A 27,209-nucleotide genomic window follows, 5' to 3' on the forward strand; every position below is an offset into this window, starting at 1 on the left:
TGGTAAGCATGAATAAACAAACTGCAATTATGTGAGCTGATAAAGGTATGAACATTTATACATGTGCACCTACTCTCATCTTTCAAGTGGATTCTGGCCGCTGGGCATTCAGAGGACACTGTTAAAGAGCCGCAGAGACATCACACTGACAACAGGGTTTAAGAGTAAAAATTTTAATTACATTTTTGGTATCCCATTAACACAATTACGGTGATGCCTACTCTCAACTGCAAACACAAACTTGTTTACATTTCAGTGGCCAAATTCTAGCATGAACATAAAATGAAATAAAATTCCAAAAAACAGGTCTCAGGAGGTATTAATTCATGTAAAGATAACAATAATAATGACACGTAAATTATTAACCTCTTAAAATTTTACTAGAAAAAACGAACAAATAATTTCAACAATCAGCATTAAGTGCAAGAGCCCTTGGTATTTGTGCAATCAAAACAGGTAACACATATGTGATATGAATAGATTTCTTTTTTATTCTACGCCAGTAGATTCTTTACTATCCTGGTGACGATGTATGTAGAGTCACGGTCATTCAATGGTGAACATACTGTTTGTAAGAACATTTGTACTATTTTGAACACGTCGGAAAGTGAAATTAGAGTCTTACCTATTAAACAGGCAAAATGAAAATACAAAACAAAGTTGTGAAATCACACCCAAGAGTTGAACTTTTCTTTCTCCTTCAAATGAATCTGTTCCTTTTCCAGTGTCCTGCCATGTGGCGTGGTGGCTGCTAACTCTTACTGAACTGGATTCCCAGAGTTTCTCTCCCACAGTAAGAGCAGCTGGCTGCCTGCTTGGGGCTCCAATTCCTACATGAGACAAAAAAGATGGTGAAACATTTCAAACCCAGTCCTTTATCAGCTACTTTTTTTTCGAGTAGATAGATTTTTGTTGATAACAACAAAAATAGCTCATAAGAGTTTAATTTAAGAGCTGATATCAGCCATTTTCCATGGTTTTCTTGATAACCAAAATCACTTATTTCTTACATCAATAGCTATGGCATTGTACTGCCAAAAACAGTGCTTGTAGGCATTCCATGTTTTCTTTTCTGTCTGTTTTAGTCGTATGATCCACACAGGAGTTCGTACTTGATTGCATAACCATTGCTTTTGATGACTGCAGCCATGCGTCTTGGCATGCGTCTTGTTCTGCTGTCACAGCAGACCATTCCTATTGCACAAATTCAAACAAATTTGCTCTGTTTTTGGGCTTGTGGTTCTCCATTTTGCCGTTTGATGATTTTCCACTGGTTTTCAATTGAATTAAGAATCTGGTGATTGAGCAGGCCAGGGCATGGTTCCAATGTTCTGGTTCTCCATCCAGAGTTTTCCAGCTGATAGAAGAAGACTCTTTACAAGAGTAGCCCTGTACATGACCTGATTCATTCACCCTTCACACAATTGCATTTGCCCTGTTCCACCCAGACTGAAACAACCCCAGATCGTCATTGATCCAACCCCATGTTTTACTGTAGGGACAGTCTGGTTTGTAGGCTTCTCCAGGCTTCCTCCTAACCAGTAAGTTGGTGGAAGTGGACATGAACTGATCATTGAATTCATCATTGAAGAGAACCTTTGCCTCATCATCAACAGCCCAATCCTTGTGATCCCCATCAAAGAGTAACTTGGCTTTGTCCTTGCCAAATAAGTCAAATTTCTTGCCAGTGCCCACTCATATTTAAAGGTTACTTAAGAGTTGACGATGATTCCTGACACAGAAAGGGATGAGTACACGGTCATCTCGTGGGGTAGAAAGACGTTTGCTCCCGCGACCAGCTAGCAATTTCGTAGTACCATGTTTGGCTTGTTTTTTCTTGGTATAATGAACAACTGTCTTTGAGAGCTTCAGTGTTTTGGCTACCTGTCTCTCACTCATGCCAGTTTCCAGCAGTGCCAAGATGGCTTCCTTTGTGGCGTCACATAATTTTTTTGTTTTATGCATTATGTGAGAGCTGACAACTTCTGAGTTGTGCTGTTGAATGTAAGCATTAAACCACTGTAGGCCTTTGCATGTGCAGTGCTGCTTATGACATGAAATATCCTCTTATATACCCTGGGAAAGCAATTCTTTGTCCAGGTGAGCTTTTGTAAATGCTTGCAAGCTTTTGTGTGCCTGTGTTGGTGAAGTGGAGTTCTAATTAGTAATTTAGTTCAAATTAGTTATTGGCATGTTCCTATATTTCAGTTCTAATTTATTGTTTGTTGTTATTTCAGTCATCACCTGTTGCCTGACTTTGTTCTCTAATCCTCTGGTAGCAGATTAGAATTACAATGATTAAAACAGTCATACTGTAGGTTTGTCTGGTATTTCTTGCTTGTACCATTTAGTGAAACAGCATCTACGATATGAAGCAGACTCAGTAGCACCCTGTGTATTCACCTGCCCATCCCTGCTGATCTGGACCATTTTGTTGTTGTTCCACGAGTTGAGGATATGTTGGGTGTACTGGAAGGGAAGACTCTCTTTGTGGATCCACTCAACACTAAACATCCCTCCTAGTCCCATGAAGCCCCAGTCCTGGCAGCTCTCCTGACTGATGGCTGATGTCATATGAGCATAGCCCTACGAAGAAAAATACATTAGTGTCATTTTTAGTTTCTCAAAGATTCTTATTTGTGTTTCTCAACATTCTGGTACATATGTCACAGATTGCATGCAGCGTAATGTAGGTTATTTAGATTTTTTTTTTTTAATCTGTCAGTGTTACCTGGAAGTGTCCAGAGCCCTGAACAGAGAAGATGAGGATGATGAGGCTGTTCTCCAGGAAAGCCTTGGTGAGTTTGGTCTCATTGCTTGGTGTAGTGGACCAGATACCTTTCTGCTGAGAAATTTCTAAGTTCCTGCTGTTACTGCTCTTCATTATGAAGTATCGGACTGATGAAAAGACCAGGCCAGGAGGTACTGGCTTTATTGTCTGCTGGGAAGAATTATGAGGAAACCAATAGTATAGTTAAAGTGACAAAACAATCAATAAAACAAACCCAGTATGTCAATCTAACAAGATGATGTGCACCTGCTACAAGTGAGACTCTCTAAATCAAATATTTAACTGAAGTCATAATTTCAGAAGTTTTCCAAGCGGACTCTTCACTTTTACCAGACGAACAGTGTTTATACTGTATAATAGTGAAAATGTAAAAAAAACACTGCTAATGCTCACCTATTTAAGACAAGCCTTACATGCCTGGGAGGTAGGGACAATAGAGAGCATGCCATTCATAACTAGGCTTCTTCATTAATAAGAGTGACTATAACTGAGTATATATAAAAGAAATGTGTGTGGAGTGATTTAATTAGGATGCTCTCCTCTGTTTATGTGGAATCAACTGAGATGGATCAGTTTGTTCTGTTAGTTAATCCTCAATGCTCTGTTATGTTTATTGCCAACTAAGCTCCATATATTGAAGCACTATTAATTATTGTTTTCCAGACTCTGTTGCGGGATAATCTGTGGCTGCGTTCTAACTTAGCTGCTAGCTGTTAGCATACCCTTAGCTACTGTAAGAGCAACTAACATCTTATGTTTCTTGTTGAGGTTTTGCAGTCTCTGCATGAGACACATTTCTGAGCCCACAGACTGACTACGGACAGAGAGAGCTGGCTACATCACACCTGAAGTAGTGTATTTAATTCATCAGTGATCGATCAATAAAAGTACTGATACCAGTAATCAGAAAAATGCCAACTATCTGCCGCAATAATCAGTCTGGCTGATAATCAGTCTATCCCTATTATGAAGCAATGGAGCACAAAAGAACATGAAGTCAAATCTACAAACTATTGTGGAATTGAAACTGTACACTTTCACAGGAGGGTATATGCAGTTACACTAAGGACATCACAATAAAAGTAACTGTTGAAGGCTTTTGGTAGATGAATGAAGCACTAACTAAACCTTTGGATTATTGCCGTAAACAGAAAATAACAGTGAGAGAAGGGACCTCTCCAGGCTGACTCAAAGGGAATTAAGTGTTTGCAAAGGAGTTCTAGTGTGGAAAGACTGCAGCATTTGCAAATGGATTAATTATTAGTTCTGTGTCCCTTTTGGGCTTTTCCATGCAGACAACCAATAAGTGAACTTGACATTGCTGTCAATAATTTATTTTATTATACTGTGTTCATTTGCACACTAATCTCATTGGACATACTGCTGCTCGTTTGTTGTTGTTTTTTAATGCTGAACAACAGTAGCTCCCAAAAAGTTTTTGTAGTAGAGTGAAAATGGATTACATTCACTCAGGAGAATGTGGCTTTAATCTTGTGGGAAGCCAGATGTGAATGTTGATTTTACGTGACTATTTTTTGCACATTTTTGAAACCTGCTCTCGCCTGTCAGGAGGGCTTTTATTACAGAGAGGAGAGCAGGAAGAGCTTTAGGAGGAGGGTTGTATAGTTTTGAGTTCCGTTGTTTGTTTTTTGGTTTCCAGATAGCTGGCTACTGCAGCTTCATTTTGACAATTATCTGTTTGTTGTTTTTTTTTCCTTGTATGCTATGTTAATTTGGAATCTATGTACAGATGCAGAGGAGGCAGAATCTGGTGTTTGCAGGCTAATTCATGCCATTAATGCCTTAACGAAGCATCAAGAAATTCTACAGTTTAGGAACACTGTAATCAAGTCAAGACACCATTATTTAGATAAGTCATTCCAAAACAGATGATGATTCAAAGTGCTTTTTAAAAGAGAAGCAAGATTAATCCTACATTTTACAGTTTTTTTTTTTTTTTTTCAAATTACACATTTTCTGTGTACTTTAAATGTCACAAAATGTTTAGGGGATTTACAGTGATGTACTCCCTGAAAGTATTCTTTTTTGCACTGCATGCTTGCAAGGTAGTTAATAACCAGTTTAAATATATAAATGTTTAATATTAAATCACCAATCAAAGGGATAGCTTGTTTTCAGTACATTCTAACCTATGTCCTTGCTAAAACATTTAATGACCCAGTCAAAATATATAGTCCTTTACATTTTCCATAACAGTGGGTATAAAATACAGCTGTCTGCATCAAACACCCTGGAGTCTGAGCCAAAAGTCACTAAGACAATTAGTGAGGTGAAATCAAGTGGAAAAGATAATGCGCTATTATAAAAATAGCTATAAAATGTTACACCTTCTCCTTCGATGCTAACTCAGAGACATAACACATACATTTCTTTGCTGCAGTTGAAAATTAGTTGTCACATTTTTCTTTCTCTAAATAACAATTTTGTTTACAATTGCATCATTACATCTTTCATCATCTTTGTATTCTTTAGGTGGTTGTATGTCTGTTTAAATCCTCCTGTGGATTATATTCTATACATTAATACAGTATTAAGTATCTTGAGAACTACTGAAAACTACATTTTTTGTATTTTTGGACAGGCTTGGCTGAGTTTTGTTATTTATTATATATTATTCATGCAATCTTTCGTAGTCAAGCACCTTTTTAAAAGGGAAAGTCCATGAATTTATGCAAACAGTGTGCATTCTCAAGTAATGTCAGCGTTGGGGGAGAAAGAAATGTGTTTAGTTAAGGTACACTGTGGGTAATCTAAGTATTGGGCTTGACAAATAAATAGAAATATGCAGAATAAAAATCGTCTCTGGTTCTGCTGCATCAAAACATCACTGAAATGTAACACAAATTGCAAAAGAACAGGGTCACTTTTCTACAAAAAAGGCATGGGTCAAAATAGCTTGAAAGATGTTATAAAGACACAAATATTGTGTGAAGTTATTAAAGCTTGACAGTAAGTAAATACCTTTCCTAAGGTCGAAGGACAGGAGTTGTCAGAGGGACTATCCAAAGTCACAGAGCAGGAAGAACTGCTGGAAGAGTGGAGATCGTCAGTGCGCTGATTTATAGGCAGTGAGGCCTCATCTCTGAAGTGGGGTTTCACCTGAAGCAGGTCTGAAGATGGCATCCGACAAGACCTGAAGGGAAATGGTTAAATAGTGGAACAGTATGGTTATGAAATACATCATCACAGATCATTCAAAATTCTGAAATACCAGCCTGGGCCTGCAGACACAACTAGGCCTTTATTATATATGAAACTTGTATTACAGAGGCCTATATTTGTTATTACTCTTCTTCTATATTTAAAGCACATTTGATCATGAGCAGTTTCAGATGCAGCAGAAGGTTAGTTGGCAGTTTGTGCAGATATTTTGAGTCAGAGAAATGGAGACATGTTATAGACTACCAGAAGCCAGTATACATATGATGTCACAGTGTGTTCTGAATGAGGGGAGGAAACACCTTAAACTTATCCAGGCAACTCAAAGACCGGCATCTGGATCCATACTGTGGTAGTACACCTCGGTACGGATCAAGCAGTAGTGAGTGAGTGACTTACATCAACCACATGTAGTCAAAATGTTCGGCTAGAACCATAAAAGTTGATTGTCATTTTTGGATTGACAGGCAAAATGGTCTATATTTAATCAATGAACTTTGATATTAGTACAGGTATTGTGACATCCCTAAGTGTGTTTTTGGTTTGCTTTTATCTGATCTGTTATGTGGTTGATGCAAATCACTCATCCTCTATCAGTGTTTACATGTTGTCTTGATAAATAATGCATAATATAGATGTTCACTGCATTAACTGTGGGATTTCAAAAGAACATGGTAAGCACATTTCATTTCCTTTCTAAGACAGGCAATGCAGGCTCCCGAGGGATGCAGATGTATGGTTTAACTGAATAACTGAAAATACTGAAAGAGCATCATTGAGGCTGTCAACAAGAGGGGCCAGAGCAGACCTTGCTATATAAGGAAGCTCATGTCCTCAAAAGATTGGCAAAATCTTATTGTTTATCAGTCGGCTGCCTTAAGTGCAACATTATTCACTGTACACCACTGAGGTAACAGCATCAACAACATCCACTGTCATATGATTCTGTAGCACAGTGTAAGTGCAGACGCATGTTTTTTTAGCACAACAGTCGTCTTTTCCTAAGCTCTAAGAAATTCTATTTCACGAGGTTTTTTCCATTGTGGTCAAGAAAGAGAGCTTAGGAAAACACGTGGAACTAAATGTTTTTGGCTATTCGACTGTAATCTTGATTTAAGTCTGCTACAGGAGGTCCCTCCCATCATCACACTGTCCAGTGAGCCTTCTGTGTGTCAGGAGAGAAGACTCCTGGTCCAGTGAAGCCTTACTTCTTCATATAACAAGAAAAAAAACAAACACCAAACTGCATCGTAAATGGAATTGAGACTATTTAATACTTGTCATTTGTTGTACTGGTGGCTGGTCGGGGGCTGTTATTGGAGCTCTTCATAGAGGTCTTCAAGCCCTCCTCTGATGACATGGGTCTTGGCCGCTGACCAATCCCTGGGGGCTGGTGCAGGCCTGCTCTCTGCTCCTCTGCTCCAAGCACCTGAAGGAAGTCAGCTTAAACTTCAATCACTAGGCAAAAGCAAAATAACTAGCCAACAGAAACTTAGAGGCAGAAAGTACACCACATACAGAAACGAGAGTCTGGATGATAGTCTCATCCTGTTGAGACCAGGGCTTTGAAGGACAACGAATCCTCTTCATAAACAAATTTTGCCACTTCTGCCTTAGTTCGAATACCAGTCCTGCAGCCTGATGAAACATACACAACATCAGATAAAATGCATGAAATGACTTAACAAAAACACACACACACTAATAGAGAAACGAAGAATGCTTTGATATAAGAAAAAACAACAAAATAGCGAGAGATCTTCAGTTTTTTTGCTATCTGTCTCTCACTCATGCCAATTTCCAGCAGTGCCAAGATAGCTGCCTTTGTGGCTTCACATAATTCTTTTGTTTTAGGCATTATGTGAGAGCTGACAACTTCTGAGTTGTGCGACTGTTTGAATGTAAGCAGAAAACCACTGTAGGCCTTTGCATGTGCAGTGCTGCTTATGACATGAAATGGCCTCTTATATATCCTGGGAATACAATTAAGCTTAAGCATGTCAAATAGGACATAAAGTATTATGTAATCAGCTGCATTTTTTGTCGTGTTCATTATATTCTTCAGGTAATACACCTTTAGTAGTACCAGGCATCGAAATGAACAAGAAATTGATGAAAACAAGGGTGTCAGATAATTTTTTCCATGACTGTAAATAGTCTCTCATTATGGGTCAACTAGTCATATTTCCACAACCATATGTATTTGTATATTGCAACATTACTCAAAAATATATACTGAATATTTTTTTAAGAGGAAATGCTTTTTTATTTCAGTTGAACTTTTCTAACTGACTAAGCAGGTATGACAACTTGCACAACAAAAACAAAAGTACAGCTAGATGGCCTAATTGATAAGTTTTAAAAATCGCTCCCCAGAGAGCCTGCTGCCGCTGCTGAAAAAAATCCTAGAGGAAACACTGGGATGTAACTTTGACAAGTACCACCTACCTAAACATTGTTGCAGACCATGTACACCCTTTCATGGAAATGGTATTCCCTGATGGCTGTGACCTATTTCAGCAGGATAATGCACTGTACCACAAAGCAAAAATGGTTCAGGAATGGTTTGAGAAGCACAACAACAAGTTGGAGGAATTGACTTGGTCTCCAAATTCCCCAGATCTCAATCCAATCCAGCATCTGTGGGATGTGCTGGACAAACAAGTCCAATCCATGGAGGCCCCACCTCACAACTTACAGGACTTAAAAGATCTGCTGCTAACATCTTGGTGCCAGATATCACAGTACACCTTCAGGGGTCTAGTGGAGTCCATGCCTCGATGGGTCAGGGCTGTTTTTGGCAGCAAAAGGGGGACCAACAAAATATTAGGCAGGTGGTCATAATATGCCTGATCGATGTATGTCAGGACATGAATATCTCCTGCTAGAAAAATCCAACTGTCCGAACAGATCTATGTATTTGTTTATGATTGTATTTTTCTGATCATCCTAATGACCTATAACAGTGGTAATTCCCAAAGGATATATACAAAACTACATGACAAGTGTCTTCCAAACCAAAGTTTATGCTGAAAAAGTGGGGCTGAAAATTCATCCATCTTAAAAAATGTATTTATAGCTAGATTTCAAGAACCACTTTAAAACTGAAACTCTGTTCTACTTGGATTAGGCTTTCAACTGACATTTTTGTTTTTGTAGTACAACTTGTCATACCTGCTACTTCTAAAATCTAAAAAATATCTTTGTAAATATTCAGATTTTTGCTATACACCTTTCAGGCAAATCAGAGATGGTCAAGCAGTAATTGTTCTAAAAGATACTATGATTTAGGAATAAAATTATCCAGTTACAAAATATAAAAAAGCATACGTATTGTACCCATGAAGACTGGCTTAGGGGAAATATCACTGACTCTTTTGGAACATGCGTCTCTATGAAGTCCACACTTCTCTCTAAACCAACTCCTCTGCAACACGCTGCAGCTTCAGCAAACCAGCTCATCTACGGCTCTGCCCAAACACCGCAAAACACTGCACAATGGTAAGTTGTAATAACTGGAATTTTTCAGCCATACATGTTTGAACTGTATACAGAGTCTGAAGAAGAATAACGATACATAAAGTGTCACCCTGAAAGCTGAGGATTGGTTTATTAGGTATGTTACATATAAAACCCCTGAAGTCTGAATCTGTAATTCTGAAACTGTCATCAGTACACTGCATTTTTAAGGAGGAAATGTGCTGCCATGCTGCCAACTGCTTAATTAGTTCATGATGTGTCTTGTAGCATATGAAAAACACCTTATGGAAATGTTAACAAGGTAAAAAACGGGAGTTTCACCAAGCAGAGTCTACAACACCAAGCTTACAACTTGATATTGTAGATCACAAGTTCTAGAAAGATTTCTGGAGAGTTGCTTTAGAACTCTAGGGTAAAATGAATAGGTATCTGTGCTCTCCTTATTCAATTTTTGAAGCGTCTCTTTTCTTTCATCTCCAAGGAGTCATTTGGGCTACTGTCTTTGCTGAAGGCAGGAGAGAAATATGGCTAAGTGTTGTTTAGGTGAAATATGAACATTGACTTGAGGCATCTGAGAAATTATTAAATTATATTAATATCCAATTGCGAGCAGAGCTTAATAAACGTCATCTAATAAACAACACTGTAATATGTGATTGATCAGTCTGTAATTAACTTTGGCTCACAAGTCAAAAACATTGGGAAGCCCTGGTATGGAACATAATTCTAGTGTCGCTATATGAGGAAAACAAGACATTAACATTGATAAGACAAGAATTAAAAGATGATGTTGACAGTAATGTTTCTGACCTCACTGTCCAACTGGAAGACAATCCAATCATCTATCCTCATCTCAGATAAGTCTTCTGTCTCACTGTCACTGCTGTCATCCCGTTGACATTCTGAGGGAGAAAACATGGAAACATAGATTAGTTTTCACAGACGGGCTCTGGCCGTACATTAAAAAAATTCAAGGTCATAAAATTATAGGAAAAATGTAAAATATAATATCAAATACTTAAGAAGTGATTGTAACAGTAAGATTTTGGAAGGCCATGTCTCTTTTAGATTAACCTCAGAAGATTCTATGAAATTTAATCCTGTCAGATGATGAAAAATTACATCATAAGAAAGAAAAAATAGGCAAAGCTAGACCAATCCCTCTGGCAGACAAGGCTGGAGTACGGTAAATGGTCTGCACTTACACAGCGCTTTTCTACTTACAATGTTTCCCATTCACCTATTCTCACACATGCACACAAAAAAAAACTAACAAACTGACAAACACACATTTCAGTTTTTTTGACTTGTTTACCAGCAGCTCTCTGTGAAGCAGGTTCATGAAGGGCCGAGCTGGGTAGTTTGGCCGAACCTCCAAATATTGCAACTGTGATGGCAGTCACTATGGAACAACAGCGGACATGTGCCATCCTATGACCTCGGCTCATCTCATCATAGATCAACCAGTCTGTGGGAAGGGCCTGGGCTGATTTGTTTGTGCCGTTCTAAACCGTAAAAACACAAAAATACCACATTTGAATCCTTTTCACTTGTACTGCTTCTGTTATCTAACTGGCAAATAACTAACGACATAAAATTAACAAGAGTGTTTTTCCATTTCTTAATGGTTAAATCAAACACAGAATTGTTGTTAGTACAGTCAGGGAACAGAAGTGAGTTAAGTTTACATCTGTGGAATAAAAAAATATAGTTTCTATTTATGGTGTTTCACTGAGTTTGTATTTGTTAAAATAGACTGTATTCAGCTCTTTTCTGAGAACTATCCATTATTCCAGTAAAATGTTCAGTACTGCTTGTCACCCAGTCTGACAGTGCCTTGTAGGTCCCATGAGAAATGTCACTTTACCTGTTATTAAACTATATGAGAGGGGATAAAAAGTTCTACAAACTGTTCATGGTGTCACGTCACGTATGCGCAACATGTACTAGCACTAGCTGTCAGGAGTCAGCAGAAGATGTGACACTGCTTTATTAACATCAGGACCTGTGCTACACATTTTTTTGTGTTCACTGGTAGGAGAGCATTTGTGATTTGTTCATGGAGTTCAAATCGAAGCAGAAAGCAAACATCAGTCTGTGTCAGTCAGCTGCTGCCCAGATCAGCCAGCAACATTCATGTGGAAGATCACAGCTGGTGATGAGTGGTGGGTTTGCGCACCCCACTGAAAGAAGAAATAACAGTTTTCATAGTGAAAAGGCTGCATTCTCCAAAACTGGAGATGGTCTGTCAGGGGCATATTCAACATCTCTTGAACATTCACGTGGGTGTGTATCGGGAATCAATCCCCAAGGGTCACACTCTCAAGGCCAAATTTCTACTGCAGCTTCCTGAGGAGTCTGAGGAAAAACATTTGAAGCAAACCAGATGAATCACTCTCCACCTGTCCATCTTGTAAAATTACTTCTGTAATTGCTAAATGACTACTTCTTCTTCCCCAAAAAGAAATTCAAGTTGAAGGGTCACCGTTTTGACTAGCACTGCACGATATATCATTTAACCCAAATCTATTGAGAAGATTCTTTTTGCACAGCTTCTACTGTAGCCTGCAGGTGAGGCATTTAGGGAACATTAGGAAACTGTAGGCCCTATTGATAAGAAGAGGATGAGTAAGTGTAACTTTTTATGTACAACTATATTATATGCTATGCATATATTTTGCCACTAGGAGATGCACAAAACTTAGGTGAGAGAGAGTCTATTTTTGATACAGATTCATACATTCGAATGTAGCACAACATGGAAGTGAAAGCAGAACTCTAAAATTGAAAGTGCAATATTATAATATATAATACAATATAATATTATATATATAATAAATTTATATATAATATAATACATAAATATAATAATATTTTTTCTCTGAAATCAATGAGTAATTGTGATAAATAGTCCAACTGTGATCTAAATATTGCTCAGAACAGTTATGATTATCATTTTGGCTATAGTCCATGCAGCCCCAGTGAGTTCCATTTCCGCTACAGAAATGATGACATTGTCCATATACAGGTACTCTGTGTTTTGCAATTGTTGCCATGACATGAGACGACATGTGTAATTTGTTTGACCATTTAAATCAGTACCACAAAGCTCTGTGTGACGAGCACAAAGTCAGATCTGAACAATATCTAAAATACAACACTATTTTTGATTATTTTGGCAGTGTTACACCATATGATAAAGATTCCACATGGTTCACACATTGAAAAAGGTTTTCACAATAAACAGTCTTTTTTCTATGCAGATAAATTCCAAGACAAAATCGCCCCAATCATTGTAGAATGATAAATTATTTCCTAACAGAGTTGCTGTAGAAAATATACTGCAATGTAAGTTTTTTCTCACAATATCTTGCAGCCGTAGTTTAGAAGAAGTGGCACTCATCACAGATGTTGCTTGACATGTTCAGGACCACTATGGAGCTTTACAAGCATTCTACGAGTGTTGCACAAGGAGACTACTTCAATGGAGATGGTATCCATGTTTAAATCAGGTATGATTTTGGATTCTTATCAGTACAGTCTGAACTTTTAAATACATGTAAACCAAATATTTGTAGGGGATTCATGAGTAATGTCTCTGTCTTCTCTGGCTCACTACAAAATCAGGTAAATGACACATTTAAAAGAAAAATCCAGCTGAAATGAAATCTGCAAAACACATTGTTGGACCCAGCTGTCCTGAAATTCTGCAATTTCTACAATAATTTTCAGCAATTGGAAAGCAGAAGGGATTTTATCATAGACTGAAAAAGCAAGTTATGTGGCTGCCTCAAGACATTATTCAGTCAAGGTCCTAGAAATAAGAGACCACAAAATAAATACAGAATTACAAATTAATAAAATTCTTGTGCTTTCCTATCACCTTGAGTTGGACCTGGCTCAGGATGGATGTTGGATGAAAGTGAATCTTCTTCTCCTTGTTACTGGAGCACAGGGAGGTCCCAAGGTCGATGTGTGCAAGGTTTGGATACATGCCAGCCACTAGGGCTGCCTTCACCACAGCCCAGTTCTCAGAATTCAGATTCACATCACGGATGTCACTGCCCCCACGGGCTCGAACAAAACCTGGGGGACAAAAACACTATTTTATTTCTTTCACTGAACAAAAATTATTAACATTAGAAATGTCTGGATCTAAAGTTTTTTCTTCAAAACTGAATTACAGACAATGGAATCGCTTCACAACGCATTTAGACTGGCTTACTTTTTGTATACTATACTGTGTTGTATATGTCATTTTACAGAAAAAAAAATGTTTAAAAAAAGTACATTTTCATATTCATCTATACTCAATAACGCCAAAAGACAAAGTGAAAGTATGGTTTCAAAATGCTGCAAAATGAAAATCACTTATTTATAAAACTTAATTTAAATAGCACTTTCGAAAAGAACTCCAGAACCGGTTGTCTTCAAGGACCTCTCTGTATTTGGTAGTATTTATATTGACCGATCACAGACCAGCGTCTCTGTCCCTGCTGCTGAGTCACACTCCCATAGCGTGATGTTGCCACCTGGACATGCACAAAGCTACCCAACAATTATAGGAAGTGTTTGATTGGTGTAATAGCCAATAAAGGCTTTTCTGTTGATTATTGAAGGGTATGAATAATTTTGGACATGACATTTTTTGTTTAAATGTAAATAAAAGCTGAGAAATTATTTTTTCCACAATGATAGCTCTTGTACATTGTCTTACCATCTTTTGGGAGACAACTGTGCCATTTCCAATCAAAAAAAGCTTGGTTGAATAAAAGTAACGTTAAGTCAAAATTTGCTAGGGGTATGAATAATTTTGGGCTTGACTATATACACATTTATCTCTTAGCTATTTTTTTGTGCTTAAGGTCTACTTCCTGTCTATTGGTCCTTTTTATACAGAGAATGGAAATAAAGAAACAGAAGTAGAAGTAGAACTGACCAATAGCACGGAGCTGTCCTAGCAGCTGTGTCCTCATGCCAAGTATCATGTCCATGGTAGCTTGGGACAGGAAATTCTTCTCACAGAAAGATCTTTCCCAACCGCCACTGCGAGCCCTCTGCCATGCCTGCCATAACAAACATGGCACAAACATTTTATACGAGCTCTTACCTGAGTTAAGGAATATGACCTCATATCTCCATCGTAATAAATGACCAGACATCACATTGCTAACAATAAACTTATTCATATCAGTCTTTTTAACTAGACCTGATAGATAGTAGATAGTTTTTTTCAGTTTAGGGTTTTTTGTCTAGAATAAGTGTGACATGGCCAGTTGAAATTCTTGGTAGATATGTTTTAAAGGGGTTATTATATTAGTGATGTGAATAAATACATACAGGATTCAGACAAATGATTACATTTAAACTGGAATGTAAATAAATCAAGAACAACCTAATTATATGTTGGTAATTATATTGGTAGATTGGTAATGCAGCCTCAAGAGGGCATGAGCCAGTGTCCTCAATGTGTTGATCCCAAGCCCGAATAAATGCAGAGGGTTGTGTCAGGAAGGGCATCCAACGTAAAACCTATGCCAAATCAAATATGTGAATCAACCCTACGACTTCCATAACGGATCGATCGAAGTCTGGGCTAACAACAATGTTAGAAATGTTCTGGAGGTAAAAAGAGTGTCAAATAGAGTGATGAGTCTGAAGCTGGAAATTCAAGGTGTGATGTTCAATTCTGTTAGTGAGAGACCACAGTCAGAGACATTATCCATGAATGGAAGAAACATGGAACAGTGGTGAACCTTCCCAGGAGTGGACCAACATTTCTCCAAGAACATGTTGATATCTAATCCAGGAGGTCACAAAAGAACCCAGATGAACATCAAAACAACTGCAGACCTCAAGTTATGTGTCCACTAGATCCAGCAATTTCCCGCATCCGATTCATTGTCTATGTGAAATGCACTGCGTTGCATGCTGGTCTGGTAGTGGTGCGTTTCGAGCTGCGATCTGGCTATGGCAATTTCTAGAATTTATTCCAAGCCTATTAATCATTTTTGTGACTTCTACATTTTATTGTGAACATTTGAGAGTCCAAATGCCAAGACTAGGAGCATCCCTCACACCCCTTCTCATATCAAGCACTCATCCCAAAACATATCACTTATATGGACCCCTGCCTACCTGGAAAGCTCTAAGTAGGGCCATGTGGTCACTGAAGGTGCTAGAAGTGAAACGCTGGCGGCACTGTAGAGCAGCTCTTTTCTGAGAGCTCTGGGTGGGAAGGATGAAGGGATCACGATAAGCCAGAGTACAGGCGATGGTTAAAATGGGGTCCAGACACTTCAGGACAACTCCGCACAGCACCATCTTGCCCAGGTGGGGGTCCACAGGTAGATCAGCCAGGTGGTACCCAAGATCAGTTAGGTCTTCATGCTGGTCCATAGCATCTATTATCTAAAACACACAGGTAGTGACAATCAATATATACACAAAGTAATATTACTGGAATATTGCATGTGGATGTGAAGGCCTGTGGGTCTTTAAATTTAGTAATGTGTGTCAGAAATCTGGATCAAATGAGGTTTAGTGAGGGACAACTTGTTACCTTCAGCATTTGCACAGCGTAACGAACTGCATGTGCTGGAGGAGGTTGCGGAGCTTTAGATAAGAACTCAGCTACTGGGCAGGAAGTAGGAGCCAGCAGTTTGGTCTGAAGACACAGCTCCTAAAACACATGACGTGGTAGGACAAATGAGCAGATTAAAAAGCACTATATAAAAAAAAGGCAAAGGGACATCTAACCAAATATTAACATTGTTACATGTACATTTCGACTCAGCAGATTTTGTCATATTTCCAGAAGATCTATGATAAATTTATGAACTTAAACAAATTGCATGTTTGCTTTTATGACAAAGATACATTTGTTTCAGTCATTCTATTATGGAACAGTAAGAGCCATGATAAAATATAAGATGGCCACGATATGCATGGTGTTCACAAGTGCATGTAAACTTCTGTTTTCAACTGAGGACACAAGACATCAGTGATGAGATTTTTATTCTATTAAAGATCTGGGATTATTTTATACATATCTGTAATATTGTATTCATCAAAATGTAATCAGATTTAAATAAATCCATCTTTTCTGTTCAATTCCCCTCTCCAGTAGACAGTTTCAGAGGTTATGCACATAAAACTTGCAATATTTATGACTAGCTGCTCTAACCTAAAGTTATGTTTTTTACAATGCAGCCAGAGGTCACAAATTTTCCTATAGCAGTGCTTGCTCATAGGGAAAGGAAAGTAATAAATAATAATCTTAGCCATACCTGACAAATTTTCTCTGAAAGAAAAAAATCTATGCTTCTTGGCGCAACTGAGAAGCAGTTAGGGACTCAGCTACAACAGTCACATGACAATAAATCAGACACTTTTTGGCTGAACTGCTGGCTGTATTTACACAGAGCAGAGGGGAGACGGCTATGGAAACACATTTTTAAAATGCAAGCAGTAAAATATGTATAGCATGAAGAGTCACCATTTATTTCCAGTGTTGGTGACACCTGTGGCCACTTAAAAAATGTTGCACATTTTAATTCATTTTTTTCTTTAAAAATTTTTAAGTAAATAATCAAAGAAATTCAACTTGTTTTTTCTTTGTTGATTGACATAACTGTTTCATACTGCACACAAGACAATTTTAGTTCTCTCTACTTTTGGCAATGGTTGTGCTGGTTCCATAGAATTACAGGAGATTATATTGCTCTGAAAAATTATCAGAAAACAAGAGGGTGTAAAGGGACAATACTATGATGCACAAGTAAACTGCAGAAACTGCATTAAACCAAAAAAATCTAAAAATGAATTACCATCATATTATGCAAAGCTGTAAAGTCAGCATTTCTGAAAGCATTTTTAACAGTTGAATACAGCTGTGTCTACCTGCAGTGGCATCCTCAGCAGCTGTGGGACCTGGAATTCAAGCATGTTGTTGAACCTGAGCCGACTGAAGAGATGGAAGCAGATCCCTGGTCTGCAGCGCCCCGCTCTGAGGACATGTCACATGCTCAATGGACATATTAAGTGATTGAAACTAAGATTAATAACAGAGGGTAAAAACTAATTTATTCTGTAACAGAAGCTTTCACCTTTAGTTGCAAGTACAAAATATATGGTTGCAAGATTTACCATTTTTTAAAAATAAGAGACAACGTTAATGTTACCTTCCTTTCCTTTGCAGAGAGCTGGCTTTAGAGATCCAAACTGTCTTTAACATGGAAACATGACTAAGGGGATCAAAAGACTTCTACAACAACAAAAAAACACATTTATTAGTTAATTACTAGCCACCCGAATTTCCATCAACTGTTAGTATTACTGTTATATTGTAAATTCAACTCTTCAACAGTTACTGCACCTCTTTGACCTTTCCCGAATCGATGACGAAGACCACATCATTGATGGTGATGCTCGTCTCAGCAATGTTAGTAGAAAGAATCTGAAAGAAAAAATGCCATGAAGAGTTTGCTGCTGTTGGTGTGTCTTACTCTTCAGTGTTTAACAATATCTGAATGCTTTTAGAAAGAAAGGTTTTTCTCCAGAATGTGCACAGTTCTATACAAGCTGTCCCAATTTACTGCATTTCATTAGGAATGCAACAGATTGAAATGATGTGACAAAAAGCCACTAACAACAGTGACTCACTATCTTTCTGACACCAGGTGGAGAGGTCTTCATGGCTTTCTTCTGATCCAAAGTCTGCATGTCTGAATGTAGAGTGAAGACCTGGTACCTAAGAGACGGCACATCAGACAAACAACATAATGTGTTGCAAGCTAATCTGTATTTTAAACAATTTACATGAGAGCACAAACAATGAAAATTATAAACTATAATATTAAAAAATGTGTGTGTTTTGTCATTTGAACCCCCAAACCAACTGATAGGTTTGAAAGGCATATTTTTTTTTTTTTTTTAACGAAAGAAATCAACAAAACTGCACCATTTATCAGCCATAAACTGTTAAAAAAAAAAAAAAAAAAAAAATGACAGAAGAATTACATATTCAACTTCCCAGTCTGAGATCTATTTATGTGTGATATGTTGTTTTGCTAGGAAAATGTAAACTCAGAACCACAGTACAGTGGTCCTTCGTCTATCGCAGGGGTTACGTTCAAGGCCCCCCATGATAGACGAAAATCCGCAAAGTAGCGACCATATTGTAATCCTAAAATATCATCCCCAGCACTACAGGACAGTTTTCTGCAGGTTTTATTCACTACTCAGCATGAAAAACACGGACCGCGCTCTAACCAACTCCCCCGCAGTACCACAATTAAATCAGCAGTTTATTTTTTTGATTATATGCACTGAAGATGTGACTGTCTCAGATGAGACCAAATATGGACAGGGACAAACTCTGTTTTTTGTTATTTCAAAAGAAGAAAAATACCTCAAGCTCTGAAAAGTTACTGTTAAGCAAGTTACTTTTTTATGCACTTTCGGATGTGACCAAAACAAAAGATGGTGTTTCTAATCTGCACTTAGTTTTTATGTTCATATGCACCTTAACATGTGCTTGTATTTACCTATCAAAATGTGTTGCAGTTGTGTGTTTGAAATGTAAAATTTAAAGAAGCAGTATTTCAGCACAGGTTTAATTTCAGTACTGCTCTTCTATTGTGTTTATGTCCTTTTGGATGTGGCAGTACGTTCATAAGCATCCAGTGTGTTTGTTATCTATTTGTGTTTATTTTAACTGGTTCACTTTGCTCACTGTCTGCTAAAAATGTCCAGCCCAGCTCATGTCTTTAGTTTGAAAATCTGGCTCCAGTGGATTTTTAATTGATTTATGGTATCGTAACTGTGTCATACTGCACACAAGACATTTCGGTTTACATAATCTTTTATCCTTGGTTTTGTTGTTTCTATAGATGTGCAGGACTTTACACAGCAGTGAAAAATAAGCCCACTGTGAGGAAAATTTGGTAGGAGCAAAAACGGTCACAAACTGCATGAGGTTCAGAGGATTATACAATTATTCTGGTTTATTCAGACTTGCCATGGCACGCTAAATCTGGTTAGGGGGCTAAATTTTTACTCTCCTCAGATTGAGGGAAATGAGGAAACGCGCAAAACAATTGGGGCAAACAGCCAGCGCCTTCTCCTGCTTTCATAGTAAATCTGGAATGGCCTTTATGTTATCTTCTTAGAGATCCACATCGAGTTGATTCATTTCATTTGACTCCAGGAGTTAAACTAAAGTTTGTGTACTCTGTCATCTTTTGACTAACCTTTATTTAAAGTCCACAAAAGCCAAATAAACAGCAGACTAGACAAAATGCTCAGCTATCCAGAATTGAAGAAAAGCAGCTACAACGTATAAAACACTGAGAGATAATGGCGTATGTGTCACAAGAATTAAACACTAGCATCTGGTAGGCAATTTCAGTGGCCAACAGACATAAATCACCAGTCAAATATGATACAAAACTGTTGTCTCAGGTGTTAGGAAATTCCATCATGGAATTTCTATTCAAGATTCTTTTAGGGTTGAGTCTCTACTTTACAATTTTCTACCAATGACCCTGAAACATTTTACCTGTCAGAGTGGATGAAGAATCTCTTATCATCATATAGGATGCGGTCCCTGAGTGCTACGATTTCATCATATCCGGGAAGAAAAATCAGGACAGCACCTGAAGACCAAAAGATAAAGGGCAACATTCAGTCAGTTCTGGGAAAGTGGCTGCCATGTAGACATGTTTTCTTCAACTCCACCTGGCACTCGCACACACACGCACGCACGCACGCACGCACACACACACATATAAATATATTATATAATATAATAATATACTATAGACCTCCACAATATATATATGTATATATGTATATATATATATATATATATATATATATATATATATATACATACATATATGTATATATATATATATATATATATATATATATATATATATATATATACATACATATATGTATGTATGTATATATATATATATATATATATATATATATATATATATATATATATATATATATATATATATATATATATATATATATATATATATATATATATATATATATATATATACATATATATATATCACACACATACTCACACTCACCAGCCACTTTATTAGGTACACCTTGCTAGTAAAAGATTGGAAACATTCCTCAGAGATTTTGACAACATTTTCCCAGTTTTCTATTCTCCAATTTTGGTGAGCCTGTGTGAACTGTAGCCTCAGTTTCCTGTTCTTAGCTGACCGGAGTGGCACTTGGTGTGGTCTTCTGCTGCTGTAGGTCAGAAGACCACACCACATCATCTCTGATCCACATGTTGTGCATTCAGAGATGGTATTCTGCATTCCTTGGTTTTAACGAGTAGTTATTTGAGTTACTGTTGTCTTTCTATCATCTCCAACCAGTCTGCCCATTCTCCTCTGACCTCTCATCAACAAGGCATTTTCTTTCACACAACTGCCACTCACTGGATATTTTCTCTTTTTCATTCTCTGTAAACCCTAGAGATGGTTATGCAGTTTCTGAAATACTCAGACCAGTCCATCTGGCTCCAACAACCATGCCATGTTCAAAGTCACTTAAATGCCCTTTTGTTCCCATTCTGAAGCTCGGAACAAGTTGTCTTGACCACGTCTACATGCCTGAACGCATTGAGTTGCGGCCATGCGATTGGCTGAACTATTAAACAATTGAACAGGTGTAACTAATAAAGTGGCCGGTGAGTGTGTAACTATGCTGTTAAAGTCTGTGTAGTGCTGAATCTCACCATCACTAGTGGTGGAGCAGATGTTGTGCAGCAGATCCATGATGAGATCCAGGTCAACCCACTGATCGTCAAATTTGTGGTGGTACAGTTTGAGCAGCTCGTGCTCGTCAGTGCTTATCTCTGCAGTGCCACGCTGCACCAGAGCCAGCTCATCCACGTTGGTAACTTCTCCCAAAGGACTGCACAGCAACAACATTACAGTAATTTCAGAAAGTATTCACACTAGTGCACTTTTTTCACACTTCTAAGTATTGTAAACTTTTACTATGTTTAGTTACTAAAATTGACATGAAATTTATTAAGAATCATCATGTACAAAGGTTTACAGACCCTTAACTGAAGAATGTAGAATCCCCTTCTGCAGCAGTTACAACGTAAAAGTAATCTTTGCCAAGTCCCTATAAGCTTTATACACCTGAATTTGGGCAGTTTATCCCATTCTTCCTGAAGATTCGGTTAGGTTCTGTCAGACTGGATGGAAAGTGTCTGGAAAAAACTTACTCTTAAATCATTCTGTATAACTCAAAGTACTACTGCTTGTGCGTGTCTATTCATAATCGTGATGGTTCAGTTTAGACTTGTGCTGTGTTGACAGTCACAAGGAAATGTTAATAGGTCTGACCTCGTAACATTGCCAGTGTGACTTTTACAGAAACATGACATGAGTGTGTAAGTACAACCAATGGTGAAAAAAAGTTTTTGGATACCCCTAAAATTTTACATAATCTCAAATATTGTCATGAAATATTTGCAGAAAAATCTTTTTTGTGTTTCAAAAGGAGTGGCTGCATTAGACACAAACAAATACAAATTATACTTTTTTGTTTACAAGAAAAACTAACAAAACTAAATTTTTTTACAGTTTCAATATGTCAGTTCTCAACATTGTCGGTATCAAACTCAACAAATAATAGAGAATGTGTTCAAAACTGAACAAAAAATAAATAAACCATTACATTAGCAAATTAAAAGCACGCAGTAGAGCTCTAATTCTGGCTGGCATGTTCCCCAAGAGCCTTTCAAACTGTTGAGGGGTAATCTTGTCCCATTCTTCTTGAATTGCTGCTTTTAATTCTTCTAAATTCTTTCATTTACGCTTTGAAACAGACCTTTTGATAATCCACCACAGATTTTCAATGAGACTCATGTCCAGGGATTGAGCTGGCCACTCTAAGACCTGGATACTGTGCTCCTGCAGTCAACTTCTACTGGTCCTGGATGTGTGGCGAGGGGCATTATCTTGTTGAAACATCCAGTTTTGGCATCAGCAGAACAGTGCACATGCAAAGGGAGCATGTGGGTTTGGAGAATGGCACAATACTTGGCAGAGTTCAACGTGCCATCACAGACAATGAGATGACCACGTCAGCAGCACTCATGCATCCCCAAACCATAATACTGCCTCCACCATGCTTGACAGTAGGTACTGTACATGCTGGAGATAATGCTTTGCGTAGCATTCTGCTTACCCTTACATTAGCAGGGGGAAGATAAAGCTGGAAACTGGACTCATCTGACCACAGAATCTTCTTCCAATTCCTGGCTGTCCAGTTCTTGTGTGCTGTCTCTCACTGATCAGGTGCTTCTTAACGGCCTTGTAGGACCATAAGGCATCACCTAAAAGTCGGCCATGTACAGTGAAGGTGGAACACAGGACACTAGTTTGGTTTGACCACTGCTGCTGGAGCTCATGTGATGTCATTCGGCAGTTTTCCCTGCACATGCGGAGCAGAATGCAGTCATTTCTTGTTGAAGAAACCCTTGGATGCCCAGATCTTTATTTGTCTTCCAAACTTGTGGTTTGTCTGTATTTCTGCAGAGTGTATCCAACTGCTGAAGGATTGCATCTGCAATTCCTGGCTATCTGGCAGCAGCTGTACCCTTCTTGGCTGAGGATCTGTATCTTCAGGTGGGTTTCCTGCATTAGGTTTCTTGTTTTAGCCACTCTTGTCTCTGAAGAACTTTCAAATGTGCTGGCTTTATATAGACACAAAGCATGGCAACAAAAATTGTGTCTTTTAATAAAAAGCACGACCTTCATTAGTGGATCACTGGTACCTAAATGACACAATAGTCAACATTTCTTGTGGAACCTATCAGTTAAATTTTTAATGGCTTTTTTAGGATTTGTTTAGTATTATGGCTGTCACAATACTAAAAGGAATTACACTTGAAGACCTAAGAGTGATTCTTAATGCAATATTTCGCAAATGCATGGGGTGTCCGAAAACTTTTTTCCACCACTGTATATATACATTTTTTTCATTAAATAATCCCTTCATGCCTTAAAATGATTTAGACATAACTCTGCAGTATTGCTTCATCTAGATTGTGTGGATCTATTAAGTTCCCGCCCACCACCTACCCCTCTGCCACGTGCTACAGCTAGAGCACACCAGCTCAGTTTTACACTTTAAAACTACTCTACTGAAGAAAAATAGAAATATGCAATTTTTACATTTGAATGAATATGCAAAAACATTCTAAAAAATGTGCTTTCACTTTGTCATAATGGGTTACTGAATGAAGATTGTTGGGGGCAATGCCAATTCTTTCCATTTAAAATTAAATACAATAAAACCTGCAAACAGTGTAAGGGTCTGAATACTTTGTGAAGGGTGCATATGTTTTGTAAACATTACACCTACATGGAGGATTTGAGTAGATCCACAGCATTTGTCTGCTCAAAGTGTTTGGCAAAGTCTGAGGCCGTCCTGAAATTAGATAAAAAACAAGCATCAAAGTTTGCAGTTTATATAACTACATTTTGGTTACATTATTAAAATTGCATCCAAATTTATACTAGTGAAATGTAATGCTCAAATTTCAAATCATTCATTTTACAAGACTATATAATTACTTCAGCACCATTTACGGAAAACATGGAGGGCAGATATTACAATTTTACCCCCACAGAAGTGGATTATTTTGTTAATAATGCTGCAGCCTCACTGCTTACAACACTCAATAGTGCTGCACCTTTGGAAAAAGAAAGTAATGTCTCAGAGAGGATGGTGTAATTCCCAGCTGCAGACTTACAGCAGGCATCACAAAAGCTGGAACGGAGGTGGCATTCCACTAGTCCAGAGGAAGTTTACGTAGCTTGTAAAAATAGTCTAGTCATTTATAAAAAAAAGCTCTTTGTACTGTCAGGACAGCATATTATTCATCATTAATACAGGAGAACAACAGGGCTGGACCCGAATATCCGAATATTCAGTCGTGATTGTGGTATCCAAATATTAATTTTGAGTTTCGAATATTCGTACCCCCCCTCCAGTCTCCATCATGTCCACTGTAGGATCCTGCTGCCGTCTTTCCTCCAGCCCACTGCTTCCAGCTGCCCATTTCCACCAATGTACTCTGCATTGCCCTTACTATAATTGATATACTCATCTACACACTGTTTGAATTTCACTACCAGCTATATATGTAGTATATTAATGCCAGTGCCTTACACCATGACAGTAAACTTATGAATCAGTTTCAGTGTTAGCTTGCACTTTGATTGTATCATGCATGTATCCGATTGTGTGTTATATGTTCCTTGTTCCCCACCTCCCTCTTCTCCTGTCCCTCCCTTTCCACCACCCCCCGTACCGCTTCTGTCCCTCTCAACCCATCTTGTCTTGAGAAAATTTGAATTGTAATTGGTGCTATACAAATAAAATAAAATTGAATTGAATTAAATGCCACCACATTCTTATGGACAATGAAAGGAAAACTAATACAAAATGTCGCTGAAATTTTCAATGACAGAAAAAAGTAATCTGATTTAATTGAACATTGTCCTACCATCCATTGGATGCCTTTTTGTTGATGTCAGCACCCATGCAGAGCAACTGCTCCATCTGCGTAATGAATCCTCGACCTGCTGCTGCCATCAGAGGTGTTGTCCCTGTCTCCCTGTGTGCGTAGTCCACTAGAGAAAAGAATACATGAGGAAACAGCTAGAGCCTTCATCCAAGTCAAACTGAAATTGTGCCATTGTTTGTTTTTGTAAACAGCTCATATATCTGTTCATGGGAGAAATTTTAATATTTTGGTTTTACTATGATACCTCTTTATTAGGGCTGGCCCAAATAGCAATTTCTGAGCTCTGGAAATTCAGCCCTGATTAATGACGAATATCCAAACATTTGATTCGATTCGCAACGTCTGGGGGGGATCGTAACGATCCCATTCGCATCGTAACGTCCAGGGGACAAACGATTGGACCAGTTGAATACCAGTCGTGCAACATTGTCCGACGGGGTGGGGAGATCTGAATATTCGGAACTCAAAATAAATATTCGGATACCACCATCACGACCAAATATTCGGATATCTGGATATTCGGGGACAGGGACACAACCAGGGACAGGTCAAGCTGGAAGTTTTCACACACACACACACACACACCAAAAAGATAGGAGAGATTTGTCTTTGCTTCACAGTATATTCCTATTTCTTTATAAGGTAACAACTAATTGCACTGAAACTGCTAAGTCAAGGTTGTTTCAGGGTGGAAACCATAATAATCCTCCCTATGAGATACCACCAGTAACTGCATCACATCACAGCTAACAAAGGAATAGACTGACAGGTAGAGAGCAACAAGAGGTTTCTAGGAGGGTTCTTTTTGCAGGGTGCGGTTCTTGGAAATTGGATGAATCGTGTGCCAAGAGATATGGACATATCTGTGCACCAACTAATGGGAGAACTAAGTCTGAACCATGGTTTATCCCCATCTTTAGCCAATCACATTTCAATATTTGAATTATATGTTTGTGTTCTATAACCAATCACATTTCATCATACTGTATAAAGTGTTCTGTTCATATCAAACTTTGCCCTTTTCTGGGAGGCTTTTCCAAACAGAAAAGGTCCTTGTACAAGATTCTTCTGTCTTCCATTTCAAAAAATGAACACGCTCAACATGTCTAAATACACATGGACTAATTCCAGAACAATGAATAAGAGCAGAAATTAGCCCTGAGGGTCATACCGTTAACACTTTCATTGATGATAAGGTTGAAGAGCTGAATAAAAGCATCCTGGTCTTCATTAAGGAAAATGCTGGAAATGCAGGAGTCCATCTCTTTAAGCAGCCATGGCTCCAGCGGTTCTGTACCATTTTTATTCTGTAACGCACACAACTCATGTTCACTCAACAAAACTTGTCTGGATAAAACATTTACCACATTGATATTTGAAAAACTTGTTGAAGATGTTGTGGACCTCAATAACAAATCCAAACTGTTCACTTCAGTTACAGGAAATGTCAAATAAAATTTATAAACAAACTCACTGCTCTATTTTGATTAAAAAAATAATAATAATAATAAAAAATGATCACAGTGTAGATATGAGCTTTTTCTCAAGTTTCTAACCACACCTCACAAAATGTTCACGCTCGATACTGCTGTATATTTTACAGCATTTCTAAGCAGAGGCTGCCTATATAAATTAAGCAACATGAAGCCGGACTAATATGAAGCCACCAGTAGAATCAATCTGAACTGCGTGATGGGTGCTTGGATAACTTCAGAAACGTGCTTACCCCAAGCCTTTCTGAAATCTGAACTGTCTGAAACTTTCTGAAAACGCCAATTTGACATTCACTTCACACAGAGACCATCTAAGTATGCAAATGAGGGAGAGAAGACAGAGTTTCAACCTCTCTCAAGCTCAGATTGAAAATGAAGCCATTAAACTCATCACTTTGCCATTGCTGCAACATCACAGCACGCAACTAAACTTTAATACAATGATAACCTTTGGCAATTTTCTGAATTCTCTCTCTTTGCAGAACAGAAACTCTGCATGGTTGCTACCGAATTGCCATACAGCTGTAGCAAACAGTAGATAATGAGCTACATTTGTAGAGTGTTCAGTTGGCACCTTCTGTTTTGCACAGAATGAGATGATTATCCCTTTAAATATACCTCCCCCAGCAGTCTCAGACAGTTCCCAACCACAGTGGGAGATATCCCTGAC

General features: G+C 38.1%; 1 protein-coding gene across 2 annotated transcripts in view; it reads right to left on the bottom strand.

The window, feature by feature from the left end:
• Window positions 1-157: 157 nt before the first annotated feature.
• The window catches only part of LOC111570357 (3'-5' RNA helicase YTHDC2), a 40,975-nt gene continuing 13,923 nt past the window's right edge, over window positions 158-27,209 (bottom strand). Inside the window, exons 11-31 of one of the 2 annotated variants that reach the window (XM_055019411.1) lie at window positions 26,218-26,353; window positions 25,026-25,152; window positions 23,879-23,944; window positions 21,231-21,409; window positions 20,013-20,109; window positions 18,116-18,203; window positions 17,829-17,909; window positions 17,635-17,717; window positions 17,354-17,459; window positions 16,014-16,133; window positions 15,590-15,862; window positions 14,391-14,517; window positions 13,335-13,537; window positions 10,767-10,956; window positions 10,262-10,353; window positions 7,490-7,609; window positions 7,249-7,400; window positions 5,774-5,945; window positions 2,732-2,938; window positions 2,404-2,586; window positions 158-830 (exon numbers count right to left, since the gene is read on the bottom strand). In XM_055019411.1, the coding sequence (XP_054875386.1) occupies window positions 759-830; window positions 2,404-2,586; window positions 2,732-2,938; window positions 5,774-5,945; window positions 7,249-7,400; window positions 7,490-7,609; window positions 10,262-10,353; window positions 10,767-10,956; window positions 13,335-13,537; window positions 14,391-14,517; window positions 15,590-15,862; window positions 16,014-16,133; window positions 17,354-17,459; window positions 17,635-17,717; window positions 17,829-17,909; window positions 18,116-18,203; window positions 20,013-20,109; window positions 21,231-21,409; window positions 23,879-23,944; window positions 25,026-25,152; window positions 26,218-26,353 (2,874 nt within the window). In that variant the 3' untranslated portion in view covers window positions 158-758. Of the gene's footprint in view, window positions 831-2,403; window positions 2,587-2,731; window positions 2,942-5,773; window positions 5,946-7,248; window positions 7,401-7,489; window positions 7,610-10,261; window positions 10,354-10,766; window positions 10,957-13,334; window positions 13,538-14,390; window positions 14,518-15,589; window positions 15,863-16,013; window positions 16,134-17,353; window positions 17,460-17,634; window positions 17,718-17,828; window positions 17,910-18,115; window positions 18,204-20,012; window positions 20,110-21,230; window positions 21,410-23,878; window positions 23,945-25,025; window positions 25,153-26,217; window positions 26,354-27,209 lie in introns of both variants that reach the window. The other variant, XM_055019410.1, reaches the window with a different exon arrangement.

This window comes from Amphiprion ocellaris, chromosome 17 (genome assembly GCF_022539595.1).
Source record: "Amphiprion ocellaris isolate individual 3 ecotype Okinawa chromosome 17, ASM2253959v1, whole genome shotgun sequence".
NCBI classification, from domain to species: domain Eukaryota; kingdom Metazoa; phylum Chordata; class Actinopteri; family Pomacentridae; genus Amphiprion; species Amphiprion ocellaris.